At 34.6% G+C, this 13779-nt stretch overlaps 1 protein-coding gene across 1 annotated transcript; it reads left to right on the top strand.

Moving 5' to 3' along the window:
* The first annotated feature begins 5752 nt into the window (after positions 1 to 5752).
* On the top strand, positions 5753 to 6316 carry LOC129388395 (transcription elongation factor A protein-like 8). Its single transcript, XM_055078635.2, has one exon. It carries the CDS (start codon positions 5914 to 5916, stop codon positions 6265 to 6267), a length of 354 nt encoding a protein of 117 aa, XP_054934610.1. The 5' UTR covers positions 5753 to 5913; the 3' UTR covers positions 6268 to 6316.
* Positions 6317 to 13779: the final 7463 nt, after the last annotated feature.

The raw sequence follows: 13779 nt of genomic DNA, 5'->3' as shown, positions 1-13779 counted from the left end.
GCACGTTTTCCCCATGTCTGTATGGGTTTTCTCCGTGTACTCCCATTTCCTTCCACATTCTAAAGTTGTGCACATTAGATGCATTGGCCTGTTTACATTGTCCCAGAGTGAGTAAATGTGTGTGTGAGAGAGACCTGCGATGGGATGGCATGCTGGCCAGGGCTGATTCTGGCCTTGCTCCCATAGTTTCTCAGGTATGTGCCAGCCACTCTCCACCCTGAACTGGAATACATGGATAAATATCTTACTTGTATCTATTAATCTTCTTGTGTTTTTTTGTTTTGTTTTGTTTTGTTTTGTTTGAGATGGAGCCTTGCTTTGTCGCCCAGGCTGGAGTGCAATGGCGCAATCTCGGCTCACTGTAACCTCCACCTGCCGGGTTCAAGCAATTCTCCTGCCTCAGCTTCCTGACTAGCTGGGACTACAGGTGCGCGCCACCATGCCTGGCTAATTTTTGTATTTTTAGTAGAGTCTGGGGTTTCATCATGCTGGCCAGGCTGGTCTCGAACTCCTGACCTCGTGATCCACCCACCTCGGCCTCCCAAAGTGCTGGGATTACAGGCATGAGCTACCGCGCCTGGCCCGTATCTATTAATCTTCTAAATGTATGTATAGCTCACATTTATTTCCATATTTAATACTAGAAATAATTGGGTCTTTATTTACAAGTTTGGTGATGTTTTTGTGATGGGAAATGTGCCATAAAACTTAATTCTTGTTTATATCAATTAGCCTAGGGTAAAATTGGTTTCCTTACAAGTTATTCTGCATAAAGTTGCAGTTTCCAAAAACTTACCAACAACATTAACTGAAGACTTACTATAATATATATGTATATATAACTACTTTATTGGTAGAAATAGTACAGATGCCCAGCACTGGTGACTATAGGGATTTACTACGAAGTCTATGGAGATGCCAGCCCATTCCCATTATGTCACTGTCACTCAGGGTGAGTTTGTCAGAGAGGTACTCTGTCATGCCATCTTCCAGGGCTCCCATCTTGCTACCCAGAATCAACAAATGTTAACATTTTCATATTTAAAAAACAAAAGTTTGCATGTAAAGTTGAAGAGCCCTTTGTTTATTTTAGTCCCTGCCCAATCTCATTCTGTTCACTTCTTTCCCAGAGGCAACCACTAGGATGAATTCCAGATCATTTTTTATGCCTTGAGATGCCCAAGCACCCTCAGACAACAAGGCCCAAGACCCCCCATCCCACTCCACCCCGCCCCATACATCCACATAGTTTATAAAGGGAAGACTAATGCATTATTAGTACAAATTTTATAGATTATCAGCTTATTAGCAATGAATATATTTATTGGTCATATATATATAGGTCCAGTAAAATATATATATATATATATAGAGAGAAAGAATAGACATATATTTTCTATATATTATATTCTATATATAATATAATACATAATTATAATATATACATAATATATATCATATAATTATATAATATATATAATTATATTCTCTATATTCTCTATATTATATATATATAATATAATATATACACACACACACACACACACACACACACACACACTTTTGGCAAACAACATGAACTTGGGCCCAGAGATTAAAGTCAATGTCTGTTGCAATCATTCAGCATTTAGCACGAAGACTGGCAGACTAACATACTATTTCCTCAAGAAAATAATTACTGAATATATGGTGTGTTCATGCCATTCTAATTCAGTATCCTCTTTGTATTTGATAATCCTATAGATCTTTTCTTGTGTTACATATAAATGAAAAATTACTCTAAGCATTTTCAGGATTATCTTGATCTCTTTATGGTTCAATACAGCCAGAAAAATTCAGTGTTCTTATTTGGATGTGTGTTTTCAATCCTGTTAAGTGAGATTGCTGCTCTTTATGGCATTTCTTAGTGTAAAAATGAAGTTGTGTCATGTTCACCCTTACGGTCATGTTGACTTATTTTACTAGCTCCAAAGTAATGATTAGGAAATGAAAAAATAAATTACCAGAAAGAAGCTTCAGCACCTTCAGCTGCTGAAGTTCTTGAGACTCTTTATGGTAATTCATGACAAAAAATCAGACTTCACCAGAATAAAGTACTACTTTACTTTTCACAACTTCATAGAAAAGAACATGAATGGTGAATATTTAAAAGGTGGTTTTATTTCCTGAAGGAAAAATTACATTATGAATAATCATATAAAATAAAGTGTGTCAAACATTTCAGTAAGAAAGAGTGCTCAAGAATGAAGATACTCCAAGTATATCGGGGTATATAGGCATGGTACATTCAAAAGAAAACTTGCACCACAGAAACTAGATCTATTCTCAAGTGAGAAGTGATTGTGTTTAAGACAAAAACATAATGTGAAATACAGTTGAAATTTCTTAATTTTTAGTTTTACAGTTTTATTTGTAATATTTGTAAATTGTTCATTTTATAGGTATAAGAACATACCTTTAAGCATACACATTTTTATAACTTATTTTATCTTAGTGAATATTTAAGTAAAATTATAAGAAATTTTCATCATTGACTGTTATTGATTCTTTTTTCTTCCAAATGAAACACTGTTTAAATACATTGTCAACACTGTTTAAATACAAGTTGTAACTTCTCTGCACTCTACAGTGATGTCAGTTTTCTTCAACCCAAGAAGGGCTGTTTGCATAAGTAAGTTGCTTTCACTCCTTGTTTTTTTACTACCATTTGGCTACTACCCAAGGTTTGTCTCTTCTTACTCTTCTATCATGACTTCGTTATCCTGTGGGCCCACCAGTTATGTACATGTTATCTAAGATAATTATTTTGTCCACAGGCTCCAATATCTGATTTTTCCATTTCCATGTAGCACATGCTGAAATTTAATTTTCTCCAAATTTGGTTACTACTGTGAAAGTCTTCTGAGGGCCTATAAAAGGCACAAGGCTCTAGAAAAGTAATTCTCATATATTGATGTGTACAATTTAAAGATAATGTAAAATGTAGATGACTGGCTCCACTTCAAAAATTACGATTTACTATATATGGGGAGGGAGGCCACAAGAATGCACTTTAAAGAAGCTACAGCTTTCTTTCTTATATGATTAATATTGATTTGTTGATAATTCATCATAATGCAATATATAGTTTAACATGGAAAGCTTTTATTTCAGAATGATTTTAGATTTATGAAGCAGTTGTAAAGATTGTACAGAGCATTTTTCATGTACATTTCACTCAGCTTCCCCTAAAATTAATATTTTACATTGTACATGCATTTAAACTAAAAAATTAACATTGATATATTACTGTTAACTAAATTTCAGACTTTATTCAGATTTGTAGATTTTTTTACACCCATGTCCTTTTTCGGTGCCAGGATTTAACCCAGCCTACCACATTGAATTTAGTTATCATGTCTCTTTAATCTAAAGTCTATGACAGGTTCTCAACCTTTACTTGTTTCCCATGACTTTTATGGTTTGAGGTGCAGTTGGGAATTTTGTAGACTATCCTTGGACTTAGGTTTGTTAGATGTTTTCTCATCATTAGGCTAGGATTCTAGATTTTGGAGAAGAATACTATAGAAGTAAAGTGTCTTTCTCCTCACATCTTATCAGAGGAGTACATGATACCAGCATGTATTCCTCTCTTATCACGCTGCTAATAAGGACAGATTAGAGACTGGGTAATTTATAAAGGAAAGAGGTTTAACTGACTCACAGTTCCACATGGCTGGGGAGGCCTCAGGAAACTTACAATCATGGCAGAAGGTGAAGGGGAAGCAAGCACCTTTTTCACGAGGCAACAGGAGACAGAAGAATGAAGAAGGAACTTCCAAACACTTATAAAACCATCAGATCTTGTGGGGTGGCCTCAAAATCATGAGGGAAGGCAAATGAGGAAAGTCACGTCTTACATGGTGGCAGGGGTGGCAGGAAAAGAGAGGGCTCGTGTAGGGGAACTCCCCTTTATGAAACCATAAGCTCTCATGAGACTTATTCACTATCACGAGAACAGCATGGGTAACATCCAACCCCATGATTTGGTTACCTCCCACCGGGTCCCTCCCATGACACATAGGAATTATGGGAGCTACAATTCAAGATGAGATTTGGTTGGGGACACAGCCAAACCATATCACAGCTTGACTTCTCACTGCTGATATTAAAATTGATCATTTGGTTAAGGAGAGGTCTGTCAGGTTTCTCCACTAAAACGTTAGTGTTATTTCATTCCCATATTCTATTTTTTAGAATCCAGCCCACACTCCAGGGAGGTCATTTAAATTCCACCTCCTGGAGGGAGGGGGATCTACGTATATTTTTTGAAATTATTTGTAAGAAACACTTGTACCTTTTTCTTCATGTATTTGTACAATTATTTATATCAGTATGGATGCATGAAATTTTATTTTATATTGCGTTATAATTTTTAAATTTTAACTTATTTTGTTGCTTAAATCGTTTTAACTTTGGCCATTGAGTGCTCTTTCGGTCTGGCTACTGTGACCTTCTGATCTGCTTTTATTCTTTTGTTTTCTGAGCACTTCCGTATTTTCTGGCATTACATAATACTCCAGGCTCATCTTGTGTTTTCACTGCCCCAGGCCTAGAATTACTCATTTCTCCAAGGATGTCTCTGTTTTGTTTTGCTTTTGTTATTTTGGAGAATGGTATTTAGAAACCAAGATCTGGGTACTGGATGTACTTGTTGATACTTGTGTGCCATTTTTTCTAGTTTCTCAGCAAACAGCTATAAAATATAAGCAAGTATACTAACCACTATGTACACACATCTGTAATTATTTCTTTAGCTATATATCTCTGTACATGTTAAACTACTGTATATTGTGCATTGTTTTTGTTTTATGTTCTTTGTTTTCTTATTGTTAAGTTCTAAGAATTAGATATGAGTCCCTTGTATAATATTCTACTTTGAAAAGTGAAAAAAGGAAGTGGCTATTAAGTACAGAAACTCTTTTAATGAACAATCACGTGAAAAAATTTGAAGATGCCCAGTTGAACTTTAGGAGGTTCAATGTGTGTTTTACTCCGGGATTATTTAGAACATAGAAGTTTTTTTCTAATCCTCACCAATTTTAGAAAAGAGAGTACTCATATGAGTTTGCTAGTTGGAGTATTGTTAAAGAGAAATGTTGAAGCATTGGCTCTTGAATTTAGCATATATTCCGTGGAATTTTTCCAAGTTAGAAAGTTAAAAATATATCCAGATCAAATTTTGTCTTACTAACTTTAGATTATGAAATCTACTAAATGTCTTTGCACTTTAACATAGATTCTTATAATCAACAAAGAAAATCTTTGTGACATGTAAATAGATGTGTATGATTTTTGCTTCTCCTATATTTGGACATGGAAAATCGAATATTTTTATTTTCATATTGGAGTAATACTAAATAAAATAACAACATTTTTCTGGATGCTTAGCTGGTGCCAGACACTATACAAAATCACGTTATATAGATTATCTTGATTTACACATAATCCATTTCTTTGTTTTAATGAGAAACCTAAGAGAAATATATATCGTGTCTATTTTACAGGGGATGAACCAAAGGCAATAGAGGCATTGATCATGGCTCATTTACCAGGAAGAACCAAAATATACCTGCTAGAAATGGTAGAAAACATCGTTCACCTGTGCCTAACAGGGGAAATAAGAAACCTTTTATTCAAAAATGAATACACATGTAAAGAAGGAATTATTATGTGATGAGAAACTGATATGGTTAAAGAATAGTGCAAGCTGAGCAGCTCCTTATTGCTGGAGAAGGAGAAAAGTGCCCAAGATCCTTTCAGGATATTTGGCTTTTTGGGCGCGACACAAATCGAGGTGAGGGAAGAGAGAGGAAAATCCCCTGAATCCCTGCAGGATTAATTTATTCAAAAAGGAAATAAAAAATACTCAATATGCAAAAGTCTTGTGAAGAAAATGAGGGAAAACCACAGAACATGCCAAAGGCCGAGGAAGATCGCCCTTTGGAGGATGTACCACAGGAGGCAGAAGGAAATCCTCAACCTTCCGAAGAAGGTGTAAGCCAGGAAGCAGAAGGAAACCCCAGAGGAGGGCCGAATCAGCCTGGCCAGGGATTTAAAGAGGACACACCCGTTAGGCATTTGGACCCTGAAGAAATGATAAGAGGAGTAGATGAGCTTGAAAGGCTTAGGGAAGAGATAAGAAGAGTAAGAAACAAGTTTGTGATGATGCATTGGAAGCAAAGACATTCACGCAGCCGTCCTTATCCTGTGTGCTTTAGGCCTTGAATTCATTTTTGCCTAATATTAAAATCTGGCCCCAGCTTTCTTTCTGTTAGCATTTTCTGATGTATCTTTGACCTCCATTTTACTTCTAATCATCTGATGAAATTTTGTTTTAGGTAGTTTCCTTGGTACCAGCATCTCATTGGATTTTGACCCATTTTCCAGGTCTATTTTTCAATTGGAAACTTTCACACATTTGCATGGGAATATGTTCATTCCATGTTGTAAAGTAAAACACAACAGGTTATGGCAAAGCAGCATATTTAATATCAGCTCACATATGTAGGATAAAATTCCAAACTTTGTGTGTGTGCGTGTGTGTATACATACATCCATATAACATATATCACAAACTTAACCAAGCTTATTTCTGTGTGGTGTGAAATTTTATTTGTTTTCTTCTTTTTGTTCTTTTTGCTTATATGTACTTTTTAATGAACACGTGTCTCACACACAAAAAGAATTAAGGATTTTTTTTACAAGTAAGAGTCAAATAATTTGCAACCAGCTTATGAGGGCAATGGGGGCACCTAAACTCTTGATGAAAGAACTTTAAAAAGAAATGTAAACCTCAAATTACCTCTGGATCTCTTAGCCAGAGGAATAAACTGGCAATTATTACAGATAAAAAAAAAAAAAAAAAAAAAAAAGAATAGTGCAAGCTGAATTTGTCTAGAATTCAAATTTTTATAAAAAAGCTTTTTCCTAGGTATCTTTGTAAGCACTATAAGAGAAATAAAAATTTAACTGATATTATTCAAAGGAAAATCAAAGATTGCAACTGCACTAATTGCCAACTGCTTAAAAGAAAATGTCTTGACTTTCAAAGTCTAATGTACTTATTTTTATTACTTTGGAGCTTTCCTTTCTTCTTAGAAGTCATGTTTTGCTATGGCTATCTAAAATATCTCATATCATTACTTCATTAAAAAGTCATTTTGTTAATTTATATAGAATTATAAAAATATGGATAAATTTGCATATTAGTTTTATTTCACAGAATGGGTCATATGAATGAGTATTCCTTTCTAGGTATCTTGGTTTTTTTGCTCTGAATTTTTTAAAAGTCTTAATTCTTCTTTCTTTTCTTTCTTTTTTTTTTTTTTAACAGGGTCTTACTCTGTCACCCAGGCTGGAGTGCAGTGGTGCAATCTGGGCTCACTGCAACCTCCACTTACTAGGCTCAAGCAATTCTTCCACTTCAGCCTCCCAAGCAGCTAGGACTACAGGTGTATGCCACGATGCTTGGCTACTTTTTAAAAAAAAAAATTGTAGTGACAATGTCTCACTGTATTGTCCAGGCTGGACTGGAAGTCCTGTGCTCAAGTGATCCTCCCACCTTGGCCTCCCAAAGTGTTGGGATTACAGGCATGAGCCACTGCACCAAAGTATTAATTCTTGAGACTCTGAAATTTCATCAGCATGTATCTTGGTACGGATCCTTTTTTTCATCCATTGAACTCAATACGTTACTCCATGGACTTATTTCAGTCTGAAAAATTGGCTATTTTTTCAGCTCTGAGATTTAAGAAATTAGTGTCTCTTTGATGATGTCTTTGTTGTTTCTTATATTCTTTGATTTTATGGGTTTTTTGAGTTGGACTTAATCACCAAATTTTTTAATTAACTATAATATCTTTCATTACGTTTCCTTTTGCTCAACATTTGGTAAAAAATTTTGGATTCTTTTACCCTTTGCCTTGATCCATTGCATTATTTAATATACTAATGATTTAAATTCCAGAAATACTATTATAATTTTTATTTATAATAAATAAATGTAATATGTTATTTCAGAATATTAATTTATATTACTTGCTTAAACTAAATTTTAAATACAGATAAATTTATCTTAGTTGAATGTTTTCCCAAGGATGTTTCACTTGGTCTGTGAAAGTTTAGTAGCTATTACTTGAGAAAAAGTCTGTTGTGAGGTGAAATAAGTTTAGGAAAATTAAAACTTAGGAAAAACTGTGTTTGACAAATACTAAACATATTTCTTAAATATATGATTACAAGTAGCATTAAATAACTCATGGGAACTGAGAAACTGTAAGCACCAGTTTCATGCTCATGGGAACTGAGAAACTGTAAGCACCAGTTTCATGCTAATAATTTCTTAGACTTATTTACTAAATATAATTTAGGGAGCATGTCAAGGCACAGAATAGTTTAAGGGATGCAAGAAATTCACTGTAGAATATATTGCATTGGGAATATATTTTTTACAACAGAATTTTGTTAAATTTAATGTGGTATGGTTCTAGAACTTTCTGATTTTTTGTGTTAAATAAATATAAGAATTACATTCAGAATACAAGAGAAAGAGAGTATTATTTGCTAACTGTCCCACTCCATTTCCTCCTTCAGAATTTCAAAATGAATTTTCTATATATTTGCATTAGTGATAATTTGGAAGCTTGGTTGTCTTTTTCCCAGGTGACTGGGATGATTTAAATGAAGGGAATTGAAGGACAATCACTCCTGAAAGCGTGGACTAAGTTTACTTCAGCTTTCCTCCTTACTACTACCAAGGAGAAGAAGACTCAATCAAGATCTGTCTGTATGGAGAATAACTGCTGACAGGGTCTAAAAATAAATAAATGTACAAAATTATGTTTTTATAAAATGTATTATAATCAAATCAACAGTGAGCTCTATTGGTTGTTGCTTGTTTTCTGTCCAAATTATATGAAAGCATTTGTTTATACCAGGAACTCTTTTTCCCCAAAGAGACTGACAACTAATTCTCAGAAACATTTGAAATATTTTCAATGTAGTGGTTATTGGGTTTACAAATGTATTTATTTTAATCGATTTAGCTCACAGGGCTAAGTGTTTGCAAGCCTCATTACATGTAAATATTTGGTGTATTTTTGTATAGTATTGAACTACAGTTTATTAGTTAATGGAGTCTCATGAACTTTACTATTTTTTTCCTTTTCTTACCAAAGACTAAATCAATAAGATTCTTGTTCTGAATAATAAATTTTGTAAAGTATTGGCAAGCTGACTTTACTTTAAAAAGTAAGTGAAAATAAATAAATAATTGAAAAGCTTGCTGCCATCTTCTGCCATCACCATGTTGTAGAACACAAATTTCACATTCACATTAAAAAGACATGTTGCTGATGTTGATCATTAACTAAGAAAATGAGCCATAGGGGAGACATTATGCAAAAAACAGTTATATGAGGCATATTAAACTTAAACTCTTCTGCTCCAAGTCTAGAAGACAAATATAATACATTTTCTCTTCTCTTTTGTGCTGTCACTTTTTTTTTCTTTTCTAGCTAGTCACTGGAATTTCATTTATATTATTTCTGGTGAAAGTGTTAGTAGGTAGTGCAGTTTCAAAATATGAATAGCTTTAAGAATCAATAAATCCCAAAATTAGCCTGAGAAAGAGGGACTAACCTTCAAAAAGTAGCTTACAAAACCTTATAAAAGTAGCTTATATATTCATAAGGCCTTTAGACTTTTTAAATATTATTGTCCTGAATTGATATTTAATTTTAACAGTATTTGTCTTGTATCTCTAACAACAACAAAAAAGAAACCGTAGATTTTGTCTACGTGTTTCCATTACAGAGTTTTTTCTCTTGGAGGCTCACTAGTAATAGTGTACTTCATAGTAGATTTTATTAGAGTTACTTTAGACCAGTGGATACAGATCCACTAAATGTATATACTGATAATCTGAATTAATAGATTGTGAAAAAATTGACAGTTCACAATGTTGAATTTTCTTTTAAAAAATGGAATGAAGAAAGATTGCAGATATGCAATGTATAGTACAATTGAATGATTTTTATTTTTATTTTATTTGTTTATTTATTTATTTTGTGTGTGAGACAGAGATTCACTCTTGTTGCCCAGGCTAGAGTGCAATGGCATGATCTTGACTCACTGCAACCTCCACCTCCTGGGTTCAAGTGATTCTCCTGCCTTAGCCTCCCAAGTAACTGGGATTACAGGCGTGCGCCACCACTCCCGGCTAATTTTTATATTTTTAGTAGAGATGGGGTTTCACCATGTTACCCAGGCTAATCTCGAGCTCCTGACCTCAGGTGATCCACCCGCCTCGGCCTCCCAAAGTGCTGGGATTACAGGCTTGAGCCACTGCGCCCGGCCAATTGAATGATTTTTAGACGATAGTTACTTCCCCCAGGCTACAGAAGGAAAATCTGGTAGCTAAGGTATAAGTCAAGAAGGCTGCCAAGAATACACAATAGGGAAAGGATAGTCTGTTCAACAAGGAAGAGCAATCTGGATACCTGCATGCAGAAGAATTAAATTGAGCCCTTTTCTTAGACCATACACAAAAATTAGCTCAAAGTGGTTTAAAGGTTTCAGCGTAAGACCTGGAACTGTAAAACTCCTAGAAGAGAAACATCGGTGAAGAGTATCACGGCCTTGGGCTTGGTAATGATTTTTTGGATATGATACCAAAAGCACAAGCAACAAAACCAAAAATAGACAAGTTGGACTACATCAAACTGAAATACTTCTGCATGCCAAAGTAAACAATCAACAGAGTGAAAAGGCAACTTACAGAATGGGAGAATATATTTGCAAATTGTATATCAGAGAAAGGATTAATATTCAAAATATAGAAGGAACTAAAACTCGGCCAGGCGGGGTGACTCACGTCTGTAATCCCAGCACTTTGGGAGACCAAGGCAGGCATATCACGAGATCAGGAGTTTGAGACCAGCCTGGCCAACATGGTGAAACACCGTCTCTACTAAAAATACAGAAATTAGCCGGGCGTCGTGGCGCGTGCCTGTAGTCCCAGCTACTCGGGAGGCTAAGGAGATTCGCTTGAACCCGGGAGGCGGAGGTTGTGGTGAGCTGAGATCTCGCCACTGCACTACAGCCTGGGAAACAGAGCGAGACTCCGTCTCGAAAAAAAAAAAGAAGAAACTCCTACAACTCAATGGGAACAAAAATAAAAAACTGATTTTAAAATGGGCAAAGGGCTTGAACACGTATTTCTCCAAACAAGACATACGTATGACCAATAGGTATATGAAAAGATGTTTAGCATCATTAACCATCGGGGAAATGCCAATCAAAAACACAAGGAGATGTTACCTTACACCTGTTACGATGGCTACCATTTATAAAAAGACAACAAACATAAGTGTTGATGAGGCTGTGAAAAAATTGGAAGGCTTATATACTATTTGCAGAAAGGTAAAATGGTGCAAAATATAGAAGGAACTCCTATATGGAAAATAGCATGGTAGTTCCTCAAAAAATTAAAAGTAGAATTAGCGTATGATCCAGTAATTCCATTTCTGGGTAGATATCCAAACACATTTAAAACATAATTTTGAAGAGATATATGCACTTCCATGTTCATTGCAGCACTATTTGCAACAGCCACAATATGGTAACAACCAAAATATCTGTTAACAGATTAATGGACAAAGAAAATGTGATATGAATATACTATTAAATATTATTCAGGCTTAGAAAACAAGGAGATACTGTCGTCTGCTAAAACATGGATGAAACTGGAAGACATTGTGAAAACTGAAATAAGCCAGTCATAGAAAAACTAATACTGCATGACTTCACTTATATAAGGTATCAAAAATAGTCAAACACATAGAAACACAGTTGAATGGTGGTTTCCAGGAGGTGGGGGTAGGTGGAAATGGGGAATTACTCTTCCATTGATATAAAGATGCAAAAGTTGTAGAGATCTGCTGTATAACATTTTGCCTATAGTTGACAATACTGTATTGTGCAATTAAATTTTTGTCAGCAGGATAGATATCATGTTAAGTGTTCTTATCACAATAAAAAAATTTTTTAAAAGAATCACATGTAGCTGTCAACCACTCAAATGAGAAAAGATTTGAGATATTATGGGGTCAGAATTTTTTTTAACAAATATTTAAGCAGTTTGCAAGCTAGAGACCACAAGGGATAACACCTACATTATAAATTTTGGGGCTAGTAAATAACTGTATTATTATTATTTTTTCTTCTGGGGCTTAGGCAGTTGTTATGCTACCTTCCCATATTTGCCCGTCTGTCCTCCTACCTAAAATAATGTTCACTCTGACCCTCACATATCAAACTTATAAATTATACAAGAATTAGGGCTCATTCTTTCAGTGTTTATCAAGAAATGAAACATATCACTGCTGCCTTTGATGTACATATTATGTTCTCATAAGGAACTCTTCGACTTCCATGTATACATGGGGACTGGCTCCTGAAAGTCAACAGAAATGCAACCATTTTCATAATATTAAACGACCTAACTCTTTATCGTCGCTGGTTAAGAATCTGTTTTAGGATTGAAAGAAGTCAGGTTGCATAGTGTGTCTCTGGTGCTGTAGAATGGACATGTGTTTCTATATATATTTAGGTCACATTTATCCTGAACAAGGGTGATTTTAATTTCTATATTTTGATAGCATACAAGAATTGGTAAGTATTCTATAACTTGTGATATTAACAGCATATGGTTATTTTCCTCCTTACTCAACTCAACTGTCAGGAAGAATTTGAAAATGATAAAGTAGTAACGGTCACTTTTTAGATTACAATAGCATAAGACTGTGACTACGTTTTTAATCCCTAGTCTACTGCCTGAAAATATGTTTTTGAGTGTTAGCAAGAAGCATATTTCCAATATTGTTTATCTTCTGATGTTCAATAAGGTACACTTTCTTCAGTTCCCATTGAGCTCAAAATGTATGTTACAAAGACTAATAGTTGACTTTTCCATGGTCCTTGGGGGCAATTTCATCTCTCAGTATTTTCTGTGTAGTCTAGTCTTATTTTACCTAAGATACAACTGAATGGACAAGTAAAAGATGTTTATTGGTAGCATATTCCAATTCAATTCAGTATTTCCTTCATCACATATATTGGGTCTAAACATTAGAATTAAAGAAATTAATCAAGTTTTGCCTAATGTTTTCTTAAGTTTCCTTTTTTCACATTGGAAATGAAAAGCAAAGAGATCTTTCACGTTTAACACAACTTCACTCATTCCCAAATGATGAAGAGAGAAGAGGCAAAATTAATTCACAACCAAGACATGTACAATCATTCATATCTCACTTAATATTCAAAACTTCAAGTGAAATGGGTATTTCTATTTTATGTTTAAAGTAAAGAAACAGAGATTCTATGTGGCAACTCGCCTATAGCTGCAGGATAAGAACAAGGCAGTACTGGGATATGAACTCATTTTTGCCTAGCCCCAAAGGCCTTGCTCATTCATGCAGACTCTCAGAAATGAAAAATAATTCCCTTGATATTTGTTAAATCACACGTTCCTACAGTCAAATTCTCCAAAGCCTTTATTAAACCTATGTGATGTTGTAATACAGTTGATTATTACAGTATTTATGGAATATAGCATTCATAGCTTTAGGCTACACAGGCACAATGATATATTAAGCTCTCTTGAATTCCCTGTATTTCTAAAAACTATGGATTTGAAGTCAGGATGTTTTCAGAAGTCTAACTGGTGTTAAAAATCCA

This window comes from Pan troglodytes, chromosome X, assembly GCF_028858775.2.
Source record: "Pan troglodytes isolate AG18354 chromosome X, NHGRI_mPanTro3-v2.0_pri, whole genome shotgun sequence".
Taxonomy (NCBI): Eukaryota; Metazoa; Chordata; class Mammalia; order Primates; family Hominidae; genus Pan; species Pan troglodytes.
Note: the sequence above shows the minus strand (reverse complement) of the source record. Positions and strands in the feature narration are given on the sequence as shown.

Excerpts from the sequence above, each read along its gene's own strand:
- LOC129388395 (XM_055078635.2), top strand. The coding sequence starts at position 5,914 with ATGCAAAAGTCTTGTGAAGAAAATGAGGGAAAACCACAGAACATGCCA.